Source organism: Rhinatrema bivittatum, chromosome 15 (assembly GCF_901001135.1).
Source record: "Rhinatrema bivittatum chromosome 15, aRhiBiv1.1, whole genome shotgun sequence".
NCBI classification, from domain to species: domain Eukaryota; kingdom Metazoa; phylum Chordata; class Amphibia; order Gymnophiona; family Rhinatrematidae; genus Rhinatrema; species Rhinatrema bivittatum.
In genome coordinates, this window is record NC_042629.1 from 58,403,994 (window position 1) to 58,426,553 (window position 22,560).

The 22,560-nt window shown below is 41.6% G+C and overlaps 1 protein-coding gene across 8 annotated transcripts in view; it reads right to left on the bottom strand.

The window, feature by feature from the left end:
* The window catches only part of EIF4G3 (eukaryotic translation initiation factor 4 gamma 3), a 523,222-nt gene that overhangs the window by 120,530 nt on the left and 380,132 nt on the right, over window positions 1–22,560 (bottom strand). For 7 of the 8 annotated variants that reach the window (XM_029579175.1, XM_029579173.1, XM_029579174.1 and 4 more), the window contains 2 exons: window positions 22,162–22,270; window positions 17,099–18,001 (listed from right to left, as the gene is read on the bottom strand). In XM_029579175.1, the coding sequence (XP_029435035.1) occupies window positions 17,099–18,001; window positions 22,162–22,270 (1,012 nt within the window). The remainder of the gene's footprint in view (window positions 1–17,098; window positions 18,002–22,161; window positions 22,271–22,560) is intronic. The other variant, XM_029579171.1, reaches the window with a different exon arrangement.

Below are 22,560 nucleotides of genomic sequence, written 5' to 3' on the forward strand. Positions count from 1 at the left end.
CTTCTTACTGAGCCACTCCATTGTTGCTTTTGCTTTGTGTTTCGGATCCTTGCTCTGCTAAAAATTGAAACCTTCACAGTCCCTGGTCTATAGCAAACTGGAACAAGATTTCCTCCAGGATCTACCTGTACATTGCACCATCCATCTTTCCCTTGATCTTCACAAGCTTCAGTCCCCACTACTGCAAAATATCTCCATAACATCATGCTGCTGCTACAACCATGCTTTACTATAGGGATGGTGTTAGCAGGGTGATGGGTTTTGATTGTTTTATTCCATACTTAATGCTTGGCATTGAGACCAAAAAGTTCCACTTTGGTCTCATCAGACCACAAAACCTTTTCCCAAATATGTGCAATGTCCCCTAAGTATATCTTAGCAAGTGCTACATGGCACATCACATGACTTTTCTTCAACAGTAACGACCACAAAGGCCATATTTGTGGAGTCATTTTTAAACTGCTTAACAGTCATCATTTTCCCCCACTCTCAGTTAAAGACCTCAGTCATCCTTTTAAACTCATCTTAGGCCTCAGTGACCTTCAGTAATAGTATCCTTAAATCATAGCTACTGACTTTAGAGGAATGGCTAGATAGCGGCAGTGTCTTGGTGGTGCCGTACATCAGAAACAGCTTGATTCTTCATCCAGGTGTATTTTAATTTGTTCAACTACTGTGACTGGACACCGGTGGGCTCTATTTAACTTATTATGGGCCTTGCTAAGGCAATTTTGTTTGAACTAGAGCAAAATTGGGTTTGCTTGGACGAAGGGTGTGAAGACTTATAGAATCAAGGCTTTTTGAATTTTTATTCTTTACTACTTTCAGAATATTTCTAGAACTGTTCTTTTACAATAAAAGTGTAGAGTATGATGCATAAACCAGTTAAATAAATTCCTACTGAAATTCATTTTGATTTATATTTTTTTTAACATATGAGATAAATGTACCTAAGAACTGCCACACTGGGTTAGATCAAGAATCCATCAAGCCGAATATCCTATATCGAACAGTGCAATCCAGGTTACAAGTACCTGGCAGGATTACTTATAGACAGACTTCATGCTGCTTGCATCAGGAACAAGCAGAGGCTTTCCTCAAGTCTGCTTGGTTAGTAACTGTTTATGGACTTTTCCTCCAAGTTGTGCAAACCTTTTTTAAAACCAGCTATACTAAGTGCCTTTACCACATCCTCTGGGAAATGAATTCTAGATCTTAATTGGGTAACAAGTGAAAAAAATATTTTTACATGTTTTATTTTAAATGTGCTATTTAGTAACTTCATGGAGTATCCTCTAGTTCAGGGGTTCTCAATCCAGGACTGGGTTGAGAAGCACTCTTCTAGTCTTATTTTTTATTTATTTATTTTTTTTACAGAGTAAAACAAACTTGTATTTATCTGTTTGTTCCACTTCACTCATGCTTTTTATAGACCTCTATCATATCTTCCCCTCAGCTGTCTCTTCTCCAACCTCTTTAGCCTTTCCTCATAGGGAAGGCGTTTCACCCCCTTTATCATTTTGCTCACCCTTCTCTATACCTTTCCAAGTTCCACTATATCTTTTTTGCGATGTGGCAATCAGAACCTCACACAGTAATCTAGGTGTGATTGCAGCATGGAGCAATATTTTATTTATTTAACCTTTTTTTTTTTATACCGGTATTCGTTGTTAACATCATATCTGTTTACATATAACTTGTAACAAAAGGGAAAATTACATTGAACAGGGCAAAGGCAAACTTGGAGGGGGGGGGTGTAGAAGGGAGTTATCAAAACACTGGAAGAATCAAACATTGCAGTTAATATTTACACGTATACCCAGATATTGCAGTTAATATTTTCAAGAAGGAGAGGCAGCTATGGATGCTGGCATAAGGGGGGGAGGGGGGATTGAAGAGGGCACAAAGGTTACTCAGGGAAGGCTTGTTTGAAAAGCCAAGTTTTTAGCTTTTTTTTTGAATTTTTGGGTGCTTGTCTCAAGTCGAAGGTCTGATGGCACAGAGTTCCAGTGTGTGGGTCCTGCTATAGAAAAGGCACGCTCTTTTGTGGATATTAGCCGATAGGTCTTGTGCGGTGGGATGTGAAGGGTGCCTTTGTGTACTGTTCTGGTGGGGCGCTCAGAGGTGTGTGGGCGAATGGTGGTGTTAGTACAGTTGATATTGCTGTTGTGAATGGATTTATGTATCATGGATAGGTTCTTGCAGAGGATGCGGGCGGAAACTGGGAGCCAATGTAGTTCCTTGAGGACTGGAGTAATGTGATCAGTTCTACGTGTGATGGATAGTATTCTGGCTGCAGCATTTTGGAGTATTTGTAGGGGTTTGATGTAAGAAGCAGGGAGGCCAAGGAGGACTGAATTGCAGTAGTCAATTTTTGTAAAGATCGTAGCTTTAAGGACGGTATGAAAGTCGTTGAAGTGTAGGAGGGTTTTAAGTTTCTTAAGGGTGTGCAGTTTGAAGAATGAATCTTTTATTGTAGCGTTAATGAATTTTTTGAAATTCAGTTGGCTGTCAATGGTGACTTCAAGACTACGTGCATGTGGTTGGAAGGAAATAGTGGGTGGGTGATGATTCTTGTCTGTCAAGTGTTTGGTGATGTTATGTTGCGAGATGAATGATAAGGGGAATGGAACATCTCCCCTATGAGGAAAGACTAAAGAGGTTAGGACTTTTCAGCTTGGAGAAGAGATGGCTGAGGAGGGATATGATAGAGGTGTTTAAAATCATGAGAGGTCTAGAACGGGTAGATGTGAATCGGTTATTTACTCTTTCGGATAATAGAAAGACTAGGGGGCATTCCATGAAGTTAGCATGTAGCACATTTAAAACTAATCCGAGAAAGTTCTTTTTTACTCAACGCACAATTAAACTCTGGAATTTGTTGTCAGAGGATGTGGTTAGTGCAGTTAGTATAGCTGTGTTTAAAAAAGGATTGGATAAATTCTTGGAGAAGTCCATTACCTGCTGTTAATTGGGTTGACTTGGAAAATAGCCACTGCTATTACTAGCAACGGTAACATGGAATAGACTTAGTTTTTGGGTGCTTGCCAGGTTCTTATGACCTGGATTGGCCACTGTTGGAAACAGAATGCTGGGCTTGATGGACCCTTGGTCTGACCCAGTATGGCATGTTCTTATGAATATGAGCTTGGTTTTTGCTGTGTTCATGGCGAGGTGGAGGTTGGTGAGAATGTGGTTTATTGAGCTAAGGCAGTTCTCCCATGTTTTGATGGATTTGGATAGGGATTCTTGGATGGGAATGAGAATTTGGACATCATCAGCATAGATGAAATGTGGGAGTCCAAGGTCAGAGGAGCTGGCAGAGAGGAAGGAGGTAGATGTTAAATAGGGTGGAAGAGAGTGAGGAACCTTGGGGGACCCCTTGGGTAAGTTGGGTGGGTGTGGATTCGGAGTTTCCAATTTTGACCACATAGCACCTATTTTTAAGGTATGAGGTGAACCAGAGGAGGGCTGAGACAGTGATACCAATTTCTGAGAGGCGTCTGATTAGGGTGTCATGGTTGATGGTATCAAAGGCTGCTGAGATGTCAAGTAAGGTGAGGATGTAGGAATGACCATGGTCAATTCCTCTGAGTATAGTGTCTGTAAGGGAGAGCTGGAGGGATTCAGTGTTCAAGAATATTCGGAATTCGAATTGACTGGGAGCAAGGATGTTGTGGGTTTCGAGGTAGGCTGAGAGTTGGGCGTTGACCACTTTAACCATGACTTTGGCAAGGAAGGGAAGGTTGGAGATAGGTCGGTAGTTGGCAAGGTCTGAGGTGTTAAGGTTGGGTTTTTTAGGATGGGTTTGACCACAGCAAGTTTTAGTGTGTCGGGAACTATGCCAGAGGTGAGTGAGCAGTTGATTATTTGCGCTAGGGGCTTGGCGATTATGTTTGGGATGTCTAACAGGGCTTTGGAGGGTAAGGTGTCATGGGGGTGTGAGGAGGGTTTGAGCTTTTTTTAAAGTGTTTTCAATTTCTAGAGCAGAGGTAGTGTCTAGAGTGTCCATGGCATGGTTCTGGTTGCTACGTATTGGGAGTGCTAGAGGGGCAGGGGTGGCAAAACGATGCAGGAGATTCTCTATTTTGTTGCGAAAGAATTGTGCAAGTTCTTTGCATTTGATTTTGGAGTCGTCTGGGTTGGTGGGGGGTGTTGTTTTGGTAAGTTCAGCAACGTAGGCGAATAGGGCCTTAGGGTTATATTGGTAGTGTATTTTTGCTGCATAATGGTCGCATTTAGTCTTGAGGATTGTTATTCTATAGGTGTGTAGGGCGGATCTATATAGAGCAAGAAGGGTGGAAGAGGGGTTCTTGCGCCATTTTCTTTCAAGTAACCTAAGGTCGAGTTTAAGGTTTTTTTTTAGGAGTGGGGTGTACCACAGATTTTTTGCGTGTTGTGTGTGGCTTATTTCTTTGGAAGTGAGAGGGCAGAGATTGTTAGCTATGTTTGTTGTGAGACTGGTCCAGGATGAAAGGGCTAGGTTGGGGTTGGTGAGGTCTACGTTGTGGAGGGAGTCCACAAGGGCAGCGGATAAGTCATCCTTATTGCAGGATTTCCTAAATTGGATGCTTTTGTTGTGTTTGGGGGGGGGAGGGGTGCGGTGGGAGTGTTTATGTATAAGTGTGTTTTTATAAGAGAGTGATCAGACCAGGGAACGGGTGTGCAGGATGGGGGTTGGGGTGCGTGGATAGGGGAGTTAATGAATATCAGGTCGAGAGAATGTCCCACTTTGTGTGTGGGGGTGTTAACGAGTGGCTGGAAGCCTATTGCATTCAATAAATAGGGCTTCACAGGATGATGAGGGGATGGTGTCATTTACATGTAGGTTAAAGTCACCAATACAGAGGTGATATTCTTCATTTCATTTTCCATTCCTTTCCTAATAATTCCCAACATTGTTTGCTTTTTTGACTGCCACCACGTACTGTTCACCATGACGCCCGGGTCCTTTATCTGGTGTGAAAACTCTTGCTAGGCATCACAGGTGCAGATCTCTGCAGGTATTTTTTCTGGTGCTAGTTTTCAAAGGGAAAGTACATGCATATGCTCCTTTGAGAACCAATACAAAGCTTGTAGGCGAAAGTATCCACAAAACTTGTAATGATCTGCACACATTTGAAAATTGCTCCTATAATGTGTAATTTGGTAATGTCCACATTGGTGTGGGAGAATGATATGTAAAAGAAATAAAACAGAAGAAAACAGTGGAAAAAGGCAGAGAATAATGCACGCCTATTTAACATATCCAAATGTCAAATCTAGCTCCAAACCTTGAAATAGACCATGTCTCTCTTGCGCAGGCACTAATGCCCCTTGTTATTCTCAAAGTACAAATGCAATCTGCTAAGGATTCCTTAGTCATCAATAGTATGAAACAGGTTAAGAGGGACCAGTTATTTACCCTTTCAAATAGTATGAGGACTGGGGGCACTCCACAAAACTAACTGGTAAGAGATTTAGAACAAATTTAAAAAGCAATTTTTCAGTCAACACAAAATTAAGCTGTAGAATTTGTTGCTGGAGGATGTGGTCAAGGTTAACATAGCCGGATTTAAAAAAGGTATGACAAGTTCATGGAGAACAGGTTCATGGAAAATTTATTAGCCAGGCAGGCATGGGGAATGCCATCTTCTACATCTGAGAATCTGCCAGGAACTTCCAGGAGACGTGGGTTAGCAACCAGAGTTGGGATGTTAAGCATTGGTCAGACCCAGCATTACACCTCTCTTATGGTCTTAAGTTTTATAGAATTCTAACCAAGGATTAGGATTTCACAGTTCTTACTTAACATGTAATTTGTTCCTAATCTTCATTATCAAGCCTTTCATTATGAAATATCTTGGTTTGGAAAAGCATGGCTAAATAACTTAATAGAAACAGAAATTTGATGGCAGAAAAAGACCATACAGACTAATCTAATCTACCCATCAACGCCAACCTAACAACCCCCCTCAGAGATCCTCCATGCTAATCCCATTCATTCTTGAATTCAAATACTGTCCTTGTCTCCATTTCCATTGGGAGGCCGTTCCAAGCATCCATCACCCCTGCTGTAAAGAAATATTTCCTAGATTACTCCAGAGTCTATCCCTTTTCATCCTCATTCCATGAACCCTCATTCTAGAGCCTTCTTTCCATCAAAAGAGGCTCACCTCCTGTGCATGGAAACCTCGGAGGTATTTAAATGTCTAATTATATCTCCCCTATCCCACCTTTCCTCTAGGGTATATATGTTTAGATCTTTAAGTCTTTCTCCTATATGCTTTAGAAAAGGGTCCTGGAGTGCCTCTCTAGTATGCAAATATATTTCATGGATATCCTGAAAACCAGACAAAGTCCCACATGAGAGGCTTCTAAGAAAACTAAAAAGTCATGAGATAGGAGGCAATATCCTTTTGTGGATTGCAAACTGGTTTAAAGACAGGAAACAGAGTAGGATTAAATGATCTGTTTTCACAGTGGAGTGCCTCAAGGATCTGTATTTGGACAGATGCTTTTTAATATATTTATAAATGATCTGGAAAGGGGTGCAACAAGTGAGGCGATCAAATTTGCAGATGTCACAAAATTATGCAGAGTAGTTAAATCTCAAGCGGATTGTGATAAATTGCAGAAGGGCCTTGTGAGACTGGAAGATTGGGCTTTCAAGTGGCAGAAGAAATTTAATGTGGACAAGTGCAAACTGATACAGATAGGGGAAAAATAACTCTTGCTGAAATTACACGGGTCAGATTCAATCTTAGGAGTTACCATCCAGGAAAGATCTAGGCGTCATAGTGGATAATACATTGAAATTGTGGCGATCAAAAAAGCAATCAATCAATCAGGCCGATACAGTACAGTGCGCTCCGGTGGATAAGTCCGGTGGAGCGCACTGTTAACCCGCATGTGGACGCGCGTTTTCGACGTGCTAGCTTTACTCCTTATTCAGTAAGGGGTAATAGCGCGTCAAAAATGCGCGTCCAACCCCCCCCCCCCCCCCCCCCCGACTAATAGCACCCACAACATGCAAATGCATGTTGATGGCCCTAGTAGTCATTCCCGCACGATACAGTAAGTTAAATATGCAGCCAAGCCTCACATTTTACTTTTAAGAAATTATCGCCTACCCATAGTTAAGCTCTGTAATTCATTGCCGGAGGATGTGGTTAGGGCAGTTAGTGTAACTGGGTTTAAAAAAGGTTTGGATAAGTTCCTAGAGAAGTCCATAAACTGCTATTAATCAATAAGGAATAGTAGCTTGGAATCTATTTAATGTTTGTGTACTTGCCAAGTACTTGTGACTTGGATGATCCACTGCTGGACACAGGATGTTGGGCTTGATGGACCCTTGGTCTAACCTAGTATGGCATCTTATGTGCTACTCCAAAATTGGCATTGCCAATACAAGCTTTGGAATGAAGACCACAGACCATTTTAGTAGTCATCCTCTGTACGGTTTAAATCCTTTTGAAGATGCAGTCTCCAGAATTGTATACAGTATGCCAAATGAGGTCTTGCCAGGGACTTATATAGGGGCAATATCGCCTACATTTTTCTGCTGACCATTCCTTTTCCTATGCAGACAAACATATTTCTAACTTTTACTGTTGCTTTAGCCACTTGTTTGGCCATCTTAAGATCACTAAATATGATCATCCTCAGATCCTGCTCTTTTCATGCTTAGAATTTTATTTCCTATACTATCCTTCTCCCGTAACAGTATTTCTAACACTAGAAAAAATAAAGAGAAATAATAAAAATTTCAAATACATACATGCCCTGCCAAAACTCTGCTACAGACTATTGTATAGGAAAAAGATGAAATCTTATTCATTTCCATGTCTCACCTAGCACTAAGCAGCTATTACTGAGACTAACAGAATAAGCCCTCATATTACACACACACACCAGGACTCAATAGGTAACAGTCACTGTTAAATAAATCCATATAATAAATGAAACGAACAAAAATTCCATTAACAACTCCTACACTTAAGAGGAATGAGCAGATTCAGAAAGGCTTCTGCTATCGACAGGCTAATGCAATTGTGGCTACCTCTGCTTTACCACAGAATTATAAAACCATAAAATGTATATAGCTCCAGAATAAATGATGATCTGCTAACCTGTATGCACTTACAGAAAAACTCCTTAGTAAATCAGCTCCTTTATGCACAGAGCATTTTGAGACAACAAACATTTCTTCTGATTTTACCGTAGCAGTCTTTATAACAAGCATTCTGTTGATTTAGGTATTTCTACTTTAGTCAAAGAGCAATAGTTAAGTTAGTAAGGGAATGAACTACAACAAAAAATGGCAGACATTTCTCTCCAACTAACTGGGATCTTTCTCCAGGAGAATTTGGGCAGGAGAGGTAGCAAGGTGCTGCAGAGTGAAGGCATTTGTAGGTGAGAAAGAGGATCTTGAACTGTATGGAAGAGCTGTCAGGGAGCCAATGAAGTGACTTTAGAAAAGGGGTTATGTGTGCATAACGACTTTGATGAATTTAGGACAGACTGCAGTGGAGAGAGATGGCTTGCCGGGAGACCTGGTGCAGCAGGCTGCAATAGTCTAAGCAGGAGAAGATGAGAGAGTGGATAAGGGTTCTGGAAGTGAGTTCAGAAAGGAAAGGACAGATTTTGGCATTATAATAAAGAAAGAAACATGTTTAACAGTGTTTTGGATTTGCGTAGAGAAGGAGAGAGAGGAGTCGAACAGGACTCCAAGGTTAAGAGCTGATGGGACAGGGATGACTACCGTGTTATCCACAGAAACAGAGAAAGTAGGAACAGGGGAGGTGGGTTTGGGGGGAAGATAAGAAGCTCTGTTTTGGCCATGTTGAGTTTAAGATGGCGGCAGGACCATCCAGGCAGCAATGTCAGACCTGCAGGCCAAGATCTGGGACTGGATTTCTGGTGAAATTTCTGATGTATAAAGGTAGATTTGGAAGTCATCAGAAAAAATGGTATTGAAAGCCATGAGAGGAAATAGTACACCAAGGGAATTAGTATCTAGTGAGAAGAGAAAAGGGGCCAGGATGGAGCCCTGAGGCACATCAACTTGATAGTGGAATGGCAGTAGAGGAGGAACCACCAGGGAAAACGCTAAAAGTGCAATGGGAGAGGTAAATAGAGAACCAAGATAGGACAGAATCCCAAAATCCAAGCGAGGCCAGAGTATCAAGGAGTACGTGGTAATCAACAGTTATTTATTTCTCTTTTTTTTCTGCCAGGTTTTTAGCATTTACCTAAATAGCTTATGCTCTCTCACTAGCCATAACTCTTCCGGCATTGAATTCCAGAGTACTGGTCCTGCCACTGTAATCGTTTGTTCGCGTACCATGTTCAAGCTAGCTTCCTTCACCGAAATGGTCACTAAAAGACCTTATGTCTGCTGACAATTTTCACCAACCTTGTAATACACAGCAAAATTATTTCACTAATCGCCTTTAAGGAATTGACTTGATTCTGATTCAACTGGCAATATGCCGGATTCATTTTATTTATAAATCTGTTGTACCTCTAGTGATGATACTGAATGAAACACATTCCACTGTGATGCTATTACTGGCTGGCTAACAGTACAAATTGGAAATTTAGCACAAATACCTTCAATTCTCTTTAGGGAAGCTTTGGCAAACATATCTGGAAACAGTTCAATATCTGCCTGAATTTGATCACTTCCCCCCCCAGCCAAGATGCTGATGTTAGAAACTTGACTGTAGCAAACAGAACTTGGTTATTAAATTTAACATCATGATTTTTTTTCTTAAAAAATGCCTTTTTAGCCCTTTCAATAGCACCTCTATATTTTTCCAGTTCTATCCTATAACTTTTCAAATTCCTATTACTTTTGCTCTTTCTAAATAACAAAGCTTTTGTTTCTCTTTGCCAAGTACTTGGGAATACTACAGTTTCTTCTTATATAAGTGCTTGTTTATCAAGTGCTGCCGAATTGGCATTAATTCATCCACCAACAACAAAATAATCTCATCTCAAGTGTCAAAAGCAGCAGACAGGTCAAGAAGGATAAGGAGAGAATAAAGACCTTTGGCTTTAGCCATAAACAGGTCATTGAAAACTTTGGCAACGGTTGTTTCATTTGAATGTAGAGGGTGAAAACCAGACTGAAATAGAACAGTGGCTTGAAATGTAAAAAAGTCAAAACTGCGGTGGTGAACAGCATTGTTCAAGTAGTTTGGAGTCAAAAGGGAGAAGGGATATGAGACAATAGTTGGCAGGACAGGTGGGATCCTGCGAGAGCTTTTTAAGGAGTGGTATGATTACAGCAGTGGAGAGTGACAAATTAAGGATGTGACAGATAGAAGGAATGACTGCAGCAGAGATGGAGCTGAGGAATCAGGTAGGGGACAGGGTCAGAGGAGCAAGTAGTGAGTTTGGAGGAAGACTGAAGACTAGCAGTTTCCTCCACTGTGACTTCAGGAAAGGAGGAGAGAGTGGCGGACGCTAGGGGATCAGTAAAGGAAAGACATGGGGGAGAGGTAGGTAAAGGTGAAATAGTTGAGAACTCAATGGGCAAAGAGAGAAGGGAAGAAGGGAGGCAAGTGAAGTGTGAGGAGGGAGTTGAGAGTAGCAAAGAGACAGGGGTTGGATGTAAGCGAGTTTGTCAGATGGACATAGTAGTCTTGTTTGGCAAGTGCAATAGCAGACTGGAAAGTGGTCAGCATGAATTTGAAGTGTATGAAGTCTGCATGGGCACGGGATTTTAGCTGGAGACGTTCTGCAGAGCGGGCGCAGGAACGTAGGTAGTAAATTGTAGGGGTGAGAGCCAAGGCTGGGGTTTAGTGTGACTTATAGTGTCTAAGGCTTAAGAGAGTATTAATGTTGTAAGAAGAAACTGCTTCATCAACAGATTTAGACAAAATTGTGGAGGAAAGGAGAGATTTAACAGCAGTGGAAAAGATGCAAGGATCAACAGCTTGGAGATTCCTACAGGTGTTAGTGGTGAGTGGACAAGACTGTGGGGGAGGGTGGTTTAATGTGAAAGCTATCAGGTGATGGTCTGAGATTGGAAGAACTGAGGTGGTGAAGTCTGAGAGACAGATCAAGGCAGTAGCCTTGCTGGTGAGTAGAGGTGGTAAAGCAGAGACATAACGTATTACATTTCTTCAGTCTTTTGCAAGATTTTTGGTTATGTACACAATGAAACACAGGGTTCTTGGTGCACCAATATAGAAAACAATGCAATTATCACATCCCATCAGCAGATAGCTGCAGAGCACATGAAACATTTTACAAGCTGTGGAAGGAAAGCTGTGCAGGTTTGCACATATGAGCTTGTATGCTCATATCTGGTATGCTCTGATTTTCTACCACTCAGAGCGATAGAAAACCAGAGGAAGAATGGATGGGCCCAATTGGTCTTAATCTATCTGCATTTATTAGGTTACAAAATCTCCATGACACTACATCCATATGAAATGATTTTCTAGCTAGAGGGAAATGAGCTTTGCACAGGATAAAATAATTCCTACAAATGACCGGTCATTTATTCACATGATATCCCGCCTTTTGTTCAACATATCAAGGGGCGTTACAAAAAAATATAACAGTACATAAATAGAAAAACTTTACAGTAGCAAAAAAGTGAAATGTTTACCTGTTAATTTTCTTTCCATGAGTCCTGCTACACCATCTGCTGGTAGGGGGGCAAAACCCACCTATATGGACTCACTGGACTGGTGAAGCAGGAAGAAATGGAATTTACAAATAGCTGCCACTAAGAGAATCATCAAAAGTCCCTGGCAGCTGATACCTAGACAGAGGTCTACTCAGGTACTCTGGAGTACACATTAAGCATAAAATCTTGAATTTACCACTTGCCTAAACTGGAAGTCAATGTATACAACTGGGATAACAATTTAATGTATGCATTGATATTCCGCCCTACATAGCCTACAGACCACATCTAAAGCACATAACAACTTATATATCATAAACTAAATTATACAAAATATATAACAATACTCCCAGCTGACGTATTCTGCAACAACTGCAATCATGCCAGTCTCATAATTGTCCAGCCCATTTGTTACCAATGAATGAATAATCACTGACAAATCTTCCCAAGCCAAGTAAGGGCATAACTGGCCTACTAAACTCACTGGAAAAAGAAAACAGATTGTACTACTGTAGAAACTTGGAGAATCACTGACAAATGAATATCCAGTTTTTACTTCTAGACTGGAAACTCAAGTTATTGGCTGTAATCTTTTCCTCACTAGGGTCTTTCAATAGTGGCATCCACATACATTTTACAGGATAATCAACAAATGCATCACATTCTTACACCAAATGTAAGCAGTATATAATGAAAATTTACCGTGGATATCCTGAAAACCAGACAAATATGTCCATACAAGTGCCCATGAAGTGAACTCAAGACTGTTTCCCCTGCTGAAGAGTGCAATGGCGTTTAAACCAATAGAACCATTAGAATTAATCTTCCCTGCCATAAAATCGAAATGCCTTACATGATTAACAGACTTCAAACTGTTACATACCTGAAAATCAATCCACACTGTGCGGTAATCTGAACTGTAACACTCCAACAGTTCTTTATAGTAAACACATAAGATCCAAACACAAACATTTTATTTGGTTTGTATTTGGGCTTTACACACAAAAGCTCAAAAATAGTCAAAGCAAGCAAGCCATATGTGCTGGAATAAAAATCTTTTAACAGATTTATACTATATAAAATAGAGAAGTCCCGCAAGAGAACACCGAAAAGTAGGAATCTACTTTTAAATGGCCTCCTGGTGGAATCCTGCTCTTGGATAAGGAATGGGAACTGCTCCCCATTTCTCTCCTGGTCAGCATCTGTTGTCTTTTTTTCAAGCTTCTTAGGTATTATAATCTAAGTTCTGCTGTTCAGCTAAGCATTCACAGATCTCCCTTGTTTTAATGGAACATTTCTTGTAAATTGGAAAGCCATATAAAGGCAAGGCCACTACAATCCAGTAACCTGCAGACTTTTTTTTCATAAATAGAAGAGTTCAATGATTAATTTATAATTACAGAGTATTATCAGTATACACTGTTAAACTTAAAGCGTTTGGCTACAAGATCCCTGTTCCTCAGACCTTAAAAAAGGACCCAAGAGCAAAAAAAATAGATTGTGAGTCCAGATCAAAACCTTATACCCCACCCACTGCACAGGCATTTGCCAAAGGGCAGGGTTTACTGGATCATTATTCAAAAGTGCATGTTAAAGACCTTGTTGATACTGTATCCATGACATTTTTGGTTTTCCTCTATTTTTGTGAATTATGTACATGGTTTTGGATAGCAAGTAATTGGAAATACCTCAATGATGGGCAGGACTCAGACTCGCAATTTGAAATTACAATCCTTTTGCCCAGATCAAGCAGGAATACTGAACTTTTTATTTACTTACTTGCTAATGTTTCTTACTCGCCAAATGGCGAGGCACTCTAAAGATTACTTTTAGTGCTAATCTGCCCTATGGAGGGTTCATTTGCAATCTGCTGGTATTAGCATGGCATACAAAATAGAAACAACCATGTGGAAGGATGAAAAGCTTTCCTTAGGAGTTGAGAGAAGTGCAAGTTTTATCTAAAAATATAATTGTTTTGTTAAAGAAAAGCTTTTAATTTCTTCCTCCTGTCTACAGAAAAGAGGCACTAAATGGGAAGCGCGTTCTGGGACTTGCTCGAAATCACAATGCAAGGGCTGACAGTGGAAGCTGGGGGCTGCAGGTTTCCAAATCTGCACTGCCATTCTTACCAGGAAACAGATCCTTGCTTTTAAAATTGATTTATGTTTGTAGTTTAAGCTTATTGCATTTAACTAGTACTCTTAAGACTAGTCATCGTTATGTAACTATTGCTTTCTATAGAAAACAGAATTCAGTCTGGAAACTTAATAATCCAAGATTGTATTTTAATAGATTTACTTGCATGCGTTAGGTGACTGGCCATATGGTAACCAGAGTAGTTTCCAAGGTTTAAGGTTGCAGATGACAGCTTGCTACTCCTTTTTGGGAGTTGTTCATTTCTCCTATTGCTTATATTATTGAAAAAAGAACAGAGCACAATTGTTTTCTAAAGATTCCAATGTCATGTGACGGCACATGAACTGGGAGGAAGCTACGCAGTCTGAAAACACTCCTGGCCAGGAATGCGACAGGTAACACGACCCATTAATATGCCTATCGGATCTACTCGTGTGCAGATAATACACTGCCACGAGAGGCTGCTGGAGGAATTCGACTGTACACCACTACAGCCCAAGTTGATAGCTGTCCCTGTGAAAGAATACAAGCCACACAGAAGACGAGGAGAACAAGGGGGATCCAAAGAAGCTAGTGAGCTGGGTAAGTGAACTGGCTGAAAATCCGCATACTTTTAACGGAGCTGCAAGGAGGCAACTCCACAAGATGTGGTTTAGGTCAAAGGAAGAAAACACACAGTCTATAATCAAATCTAAGCAGATAATTATCCACTGAAATTTCACCCACACAAAAAGTAAGGGCAAAGTCTGCGAGTACTCTGAGTCTGAAAATTGCCCCCAAAATATTTAGCACTTCCTCTTCAAAAATGTATTTTATTTTGCCTGTCCTAACAAAAAATGCCCAGAATGGGTTACAGCACAACATTCATATTTAACAACTTTATATTCTGCCTATGCAACAAATGTTATTTTAGGTGGATCACAATAAAACACTTTCCTCGTAGGTTAAAACACAACAGATAAAAACATAATAAAACCAACATTTCAAAGATATCAAACAAAAATCATAAAAACTAATTAAGCTGTAAGCTAAGTGACATTAAGATTTAAAAGTGATTCAAAATAAAATACATGCAAACATTAAATACTAATCCTTCCTCCTTCAATAATAGCTGCCCTACTCTTTACATTTTACCTTTGTTACTCCTCCGCCATAGGGAAGAAATGAATTTTAAACCAAGGCAGAACTGCTCAGTGCAAGCCCATGGCTAACTTGTTCCACAGTTGCAGCACTGCACATGAAAGCTAGCAGCATGGGTTATCAGCTTCATAGATGAAACCATTAGACATCCAGCCAGTTGGGAACACAAAGAGCGACTGGGATAAAATAGAATCTTTTTGACCAAGAAAGCAGGTCCCATCTCAGTTTGTGCCTTAAATGCCAGGGCCAATACTTTAAAAGAGACCCAATGAACAACAAGTAACCAATGCAATCTCCGGAGAACAGAGGAAATACCTCTCAGTGATCTTGCTGCAGCATTTTTAACGTGCTTGTTACTTCAATCCGATGATCCCAAAAATAAAAAAACCGCAGTAATCAAAATGGGTGTGATGATAGCATTCAAAACCTTCGCACTTTGAGCAAACTGATTATAGATCCTCTTCAAATGACACGTAATAAATACCCACCTTACCAAGCCTCCAATGATCTTCTGCCACCTGTCTTCCCTGCCCCTCAACCCACATGATCCCAATCTTCTATTTAGTATCATCCATCCTTTGCAGACAGACTCCTAACGGGCTGATACAGTACAGTGCGCTCCGGTGGAGCACACTGTTAACCCGCAATTGGACGCGCTAGCTTTACCCCTTATTCAGTAAGGGGTAATAGCTCGTCCAACCCCCACCCCCCCCCCCCCCCCCCCCCCCCCGAACCTAATAGCACCCACAATATGCAAATGCATGTTGATGGCCCTATTAGATATTCCCACGCGATACAGAAAGTAAAACGTGCAGCCAAGCCGCACGTTTTACTTTCAGAAATTAGCGCCTACTCAAAGGTCGGCGCCAATTTCTCCGGGCACCGGGAAAGTGCACAGAAAAGCAGTAAAAACTGCTTTTCTGTGCACCCTCCGACTTAATATCATGGTGATAGGAGAGTGGCCTGTGCGCGCGCTGGGAGAGTGGGCGCTCGCTCATGTTTTTACTGTATCGGCCCGTTAGCCAGCTATTCCCTCTCACTTGTCCTCCAGTGGAATACACAGCTGGATATAGTCTGAAAAAATCAAATAGGAACACCAAATACAGCAATAGCAATATCTAATAGATATAAAACAATACGAGGGGAAACAGCATTAAATCCTTCTCTCCCCAGCTCACATATTTCTAATCTAGTAGAAAAGATTTCATGCCCTATATTTGTTGGATAACAGTCTAATTTCCTGCAAGTTATTTTCTAGATTAAAACTTAAAGAGAAGCTCCAAGTGTTTTACTATACAGTTATAACACCACTCTAAGGTATTTCCATGTAAAACTGATCATGCATTTACATTTATTTAAATTTATTAACCGCCTAACACTGTTAGGCCTGATAATCTCCAGGCCTAACCTGAAAGAATCACTCAGCTTTAAAATGCAATTTCTAACAGTGTCCTTGTAATTATATAGCGTAGTACAAATACACAGGCCAATGCAATACTGTGCGTGGCCCTAGCGCATGGCTGAACGTGCATTTTGGAAGCACATCCATAACCCCCAATGCTAAATGGGGTTAGCGTGTCCAATCGAGTACATAGGTAATAGCCTCATCAACATGAATTAACGTGATGAGCGCTATTACCTATTTCCCCTCGATGCAAAAAAATGTGCGCCTGACGTGCACATTTTAACCCGCAAAAATTTGCACCTGCCCGGCACAATATTAAGTCACTGCGATATTAAGTCTGAGGAACCAGTATAAGAGAATATAAATAAATAAATAAATAAATAAATAAATAAAGTGTGCCGGCAGTCAACGAGTGTCCATTTTCCTAATCCATGGCTGTGCACAGGTTAGGAAAAGGGACGCTCATAAAATTGAGCATCCATTTTCCTAATTGGCTGACAGCCACCTCTCCCGGGCGCCCACTGCCGAGGATGCGCTAGGGGCACTCAATTTCCCCTGGCGCCTCCTTCTTGCCGTGACACTCCATTTAAATATTAGATCGGTCACCCAGGAGAGGTGGATCTGTGCGCGTTAAGGGAGCCGTTTAACAGGCGCCGATACTGCATCGGCCTGTCTGTGGACTTTCCGGCTATGGTTTTGGTGAAACAACTAGTAAGCCTGAATGAAATTAACAGCAAAGTCTTTATTCTGTGATAATGTTTGCTTATCCTTTGTTAAGTAAGAGAGCTCACCTTGTATAGGACTTTTCCTGGAGTTCAAGATCTGAGGTCCCGCACTCTCTTCTGGCTGCCTTTCTGCTTTCATGTCTGTCTTTTCAGCCTCTCTGTTATCATCACTAAGGGACGTTCTTGTGCTCTCCTCCTCTTCTAAATCCCCCTGAGTAGTAGTAGGAGGAGGAGGAGGAGGAGGAGGAGGAGATGATGATGGAGTTGTCGTGATAACATTAGCAGCAGCCATCAGAACAGGAGGTGGAGAAGGAGAATAAGGAGGAGGTGACGGAGAAACAGAGGGTGGGGTGGGAATTGCAATGGAAGGTGTGGTGCTTTCCACAGTCACTTCTGCTGGGAGGGATTCTAGCACCTCCGATTTGACAGTCAATGGCATTTCCTCTGGTACAACTACTTCTAGCACACTGTCCACTGCAGTTACTTTATCACTTACACCATTCATTTCTTTAATTAGATTAGTGCTAACAGTCACTAGAATATCACTAGATGCAACAACACTAGGCTCCTTGCATATATCCGGTTTAGGCTCATCTGCTGCTGTGTGCTCTGGTGGCTCCGGGCAGAGCACAGCGTCAGGCGGAGACGTTTTCTCCTCTTTTGGAGCAGTGAATTCACAGATATCCACAGAGTCTGTTGGGAAAGCGGGCTTACTGGGAGCAGCAATCGGAGCTACGAGGCTAGCGGCTGCAGGAGCCGTGGTGGTGGATGCCACGGTGGTGCTGGCAGATACAGCAGCTGCAGGAGGAAGAGGAGGAGGAAGAGGGGTTGGAAGAGGAAGCTCTGGCTTTGTTTCCAAAGAGGCAGCTTCTGGTATCTGGTCTGTCTGATCTTTCTCTTCCACGCTCAGTTGTGGCCTGAGAACTGGAGGAGGAGACTTCAATACTGGGTCTTGTTTTAGCTTCTCTTCTAGAAGAGGAGGAAAATGTTAAAAAACATATTATAGGAAGATTGTTTAAAGTTTTGATGCAGATTTTACAACCAAAGACCCGAATTCCTCCCTTTGTGCATCACAGATTTCTTTATAATTCCAGAACCGGGTTAAAACATCTAGGGAGGGAGCATCAGTATCTAATTTGGGGGCTAAAAGAAGAGCTTTGTGCACTGGTGCTGTCTATTCAGTCTTTTTCACAGGCAGTAAATTCATTAGAAAAACTGCAGAGGAATAGAAATGCAAACAGCAGCAACAGCAACTAACAAAAAACTACTCAGCAGGAAGGCAGAACCTGGTTACTTTAGTGTGGTTCTGCCTCACTACTAGATGAGAAATTGTAATGCCAGTGGGTCATTCCAGAGGGCCTTTTACATGCACCTCTGCAGAGCCTTTGCCAAATCGTAATCCGAGGATCTCGATGCAGGACAGAGATATGCAGTGCAGGAGAGCAGTTTCAGGGCAGGTAAATATTTCACTTTTCACCCACATCAAAGCCACTTATTTCTTATACCCAGCTGATACAGCTTGTTACTGTGAAATTCATACTTGTGGACAAAAGCTGTGTGTTAGTCTGAGAAGCAAAACAGAGGCTGATGGCACCTTACAGACCAACAAATTTACTGAGGCATAAGCTTTCGAGGACAAGAATCCATTTCATTAGATGAAATGTTATTGTAGCCTTTGGAGAAAAATTAAACGTTTTAAATAAGGGTTTTTGTTTTTTTTTAAACTCTTCCATATTTAGAGAAGTTCTAAGCCTTCTATTCCAAGCCCTCAAACCTTTGCTGAGTCTACAGGTAGTGGAAGCCCCACAGCAGGTGGGCTGGGAAGTTTCTAGCATATCTTATTTTCAAAACTTTGTAAAAAATCATGCACCTTATAGAAGGCAATGATAAATTAACTGGGTAATGAAATTAGAATTACTTTCTACTTTTCAGGTAATTTCTGTATCTCAATATTTTATGCAACACTTATCGCATGTATCAGATAGTCTTTTTGTTTAACAGTGATGTCACATATGCCACACTCAAGTACAAGCTTATTGGTGTAACAACATTTTATTTATTTTTTTTCTTTTATAGTTCAAAAGCAGCAAAAAAAAAAAATAAGAGTCAGAACAAAACTTTATATATAGTAGAGTTTCTTTTATCTGCTGGATTCCCATTATCTGAAAACTCCCAACATCCAGAAGAGTCAGGCAGCCTGGATATTCTGTGGTCCTCTGCTCCAGTTCTCCATCCTACACGATTCACAGTCTTAAATCAGCTGTTTGAACCATACAGGAAGCAAACTTTTTGCAGAGGAAAGAATGCTCTAGTACAAGAGATCAATAGTATAAGGCTCTGTAAAATGCACTCAGGAGCAACATCAGGAAATATTTCTTCATATATATGGATATAGGGAACACCTCTCAGAAGAGGAGGAGACAAAAACAGCAACAGAATTCAAACAAGTACAGGATAGAACACAGCCAATCCCCTAATGCTGCCGCTTCTCAAGAGTGGGAGGGAGCAGAGAGGAGGCTGGAAACTACAGGCCTGTAAGCCTCACCTCAGTGGTGGGAAAAGTAATGGAGACGCTGCTGAAGGGAAGGACAGTGAACTATTTACAATCGGGTGGGTTGCTGGACCTGAGGCAGCATGGATTCACCAGGGGAAGATCCTGTCAGACACATCTGATTGATTTTTTTTTTTAATTGGGTGACTAGAGAATTGGATCAAGTAAGAGGGCTCAATGTGATCTACTTGGATTTTTAGCAAAGCTTTTGATATGGTCCCGCATAGGCGGCTTGTGAATAAAAGGAGAAGTGAGCGCCAAGGTAGTGGCATGGATTGCAAACTGGTTGACTGATAGGAGACAGCACATAATGGTAAATGGAATCTACTTTGAAGAGAGCAGTTTTAAGTGGAGTGCCACAGGGATTGGCATTGGGACTGGTTCTGTTCAATATCTTTGTGAGCGACATTGTGGAAGAGATAGAAGGTAAAGTTTGTCTATTTGCAGATGATATTAAGATCTGCAACAGAGTGGACACGCTGGAAAGAGTGGAGAGAATGAGACGTGATTTAAGAAAACTTGGAGAGGTCAAAGATTGGCAGCTGGGATTCAATGCCAAAAAGTGCATACATCTGGAATGCGGTAATCCAAAAGAGCTGTATATGACGGGGAGGTGAAAGACTGCTGTGTATGGAGCAAGAGAGGGATCTTGGGGCAATAGTGTCTGGCAATCTGAAGATGGCAAAGCAATATGACAAGGCGATAGCTAAAGCCAGAAGAATACTGGGCAGCATAGAGAGAGGAATAACCAGTAAGAAAAAGATGACAATGCCCTAGAGTACAGGTTCTTTGTGATGCCTCACCTGGAGTATCATGGTCAGTTCTGGAGACCATATCTCAGAAAGGATAGACACAGGATTGGAGGCAGTCCAGAGAAGGGCAACCAAAATGGTGTGGGGTCAATATCGAAAGACAAGAGCAGAGGCTGAAGGATCTAAATTTGTATACCCTGGATGATTCAGACCTTCAGATACCTGTAAGGTTTTAATGATGTACGGATTTCGAACCTTTTCCAATGGAAAGGAAACGGTAGAACTACGGTCATGAAATTAAATTCCAGGGGGAATGACTCAGAACCAATGTCAGGAAATATTTCTTCATGGAGAGGATGGCGGATGCCTGGAGTGCCCTTCCGGAGGAGGTGGTGGAGACGAAAACAGTGAAAGAATTCAAAGGGGCACGGGAAAAACAAGTGGATCCCTAAAGGCTATAGGATCGAAATGAAGAAAAGAGTGCATGGGGGTAACTTGCTGGTGCAGTGGTTACTACCAACAAACCTTGATGCTTTTGATGCAACTGCAACATTGCTCTCTGCTTCAACGGCAAGGAGAAAAGAGGAATTGGATTTAGACAACAACCAACAAAGGCCCCGACTTTTATGGACTGAGGAACTGATCAGCATAGGGGTAATCGGCACGGAGCAGCAGTACTACCCTTAACAGAAGGCATGGGATTAATACCCTTAACCAATAAGCTTTGATGCAACTACAACTTCGCTTTCCGCTTTGACAGTTGGGGGAGGAATTGGATTCAGATGACGATCAACATGGGCCCTGACTTTTCTGGTCTGGGGCCAAATAAAAAAAAAAAAAAAAAGCACAGGACTGCTTCCATGGGCATAAGCAAAACATATCAGCACTGTCTGACTTTTCAAGAAAGCTGAACGCCAGGTAAAAATGTTGCTAGCAGTAATTTATTTTTGCGGGTTATCATAATGGCTTGGGGATAACCGCATGGAGCGGTAGTTGCTACCCTTAAGAGAAACATAGGGAGAACCTTTATGGTGCGGCAGATACTACCATAAGAAGTTGCTGGGCAGACTGGATGGACCATTTGGTCCTTTTCTACAGTCATTAACTATGTTAATATATAATGGCAAAGAAGTGAGGGGAAAGTCAGAGATCAGTTGGGGTCTGTGGCATTGCATCAGAAGTAGAAATGGGCATATTAAATGGGCTGACTGGTCCTTATCAGTTGTCGTATTCTATGACAGTGGTAGAAATAGGATCAGAGGTCACAGTGCTGCAAGCATTCCCAGCCATTGTACCCTCAATATATATCGTCAGTGACATCACTAGTAAGCAAAATAATTCAATTCATGTTAGAAAATAACTGAAAGTACTATGATCATCAGTACATGTGAGAGAGAGACCTTCAGAATGACACAAAGTAGGTAAAGGTCTTCTTGCAGGATCTTTGTCTGCTAGGTATGCTCTGGGACAATTTTCAGATATGCCGGTATAAACCTTTACGTAAATGCTCAAAGGGAAACTAACACGTACATGGGTGCACAAGTACTCATGTATTTTGGTCCTGCTTTACCTGAAGATGGGGTTAGTTTACTCCCCTGACCCAATGCCCATTTTTTTGGAGTGGTTAACAGCTGTGAGGTAAACCTAGGTGGCCATAACCAGCAGCTCAGCAGGAGATTCTTTTCCCAACCCCTGGTCTAGCAGGCTGTTTGATAAGCTGTCATCTATCTGAACAATACTAAGGCCCAGAATAAATGCAGAGACAACGTTACTTATGATCAGACAAACTGGGGAGTCAAACAAAAGGCAAGAATCCGTGCACAAACCTTGTTTCAGGTCACTGGTCGCCGTGAAAGAGGTACTGGCAGCGAGATGCACACTCTCCACAGTCCCATAAACCACAGGACCTGGCTCAGGGAGCTGGCTGGACAGCTGCTGGGACATGGAAGTACAAAAAAAAAAAAAAAGGGGGGAGTGATAATATGCGCACGAACAGAAAACCCAGCAAGATGCAACACAAGCAATTACGAGGAGGAAGGCAGCAGAGCAAGGAGACGGGCATGGAAATCATACAGACCAAATGAAGAAATTCAAAAGGCATACACAGCAAGGGCAAAGATGGAAAGGGCAGCAGGTGGGGGAAAAAGAAACAGTTACTGTTCAGAGCAGCGAGGGACACAGCACAACACCTAAAGACATCACGTTCACATGGGCTCCTGCAAAAG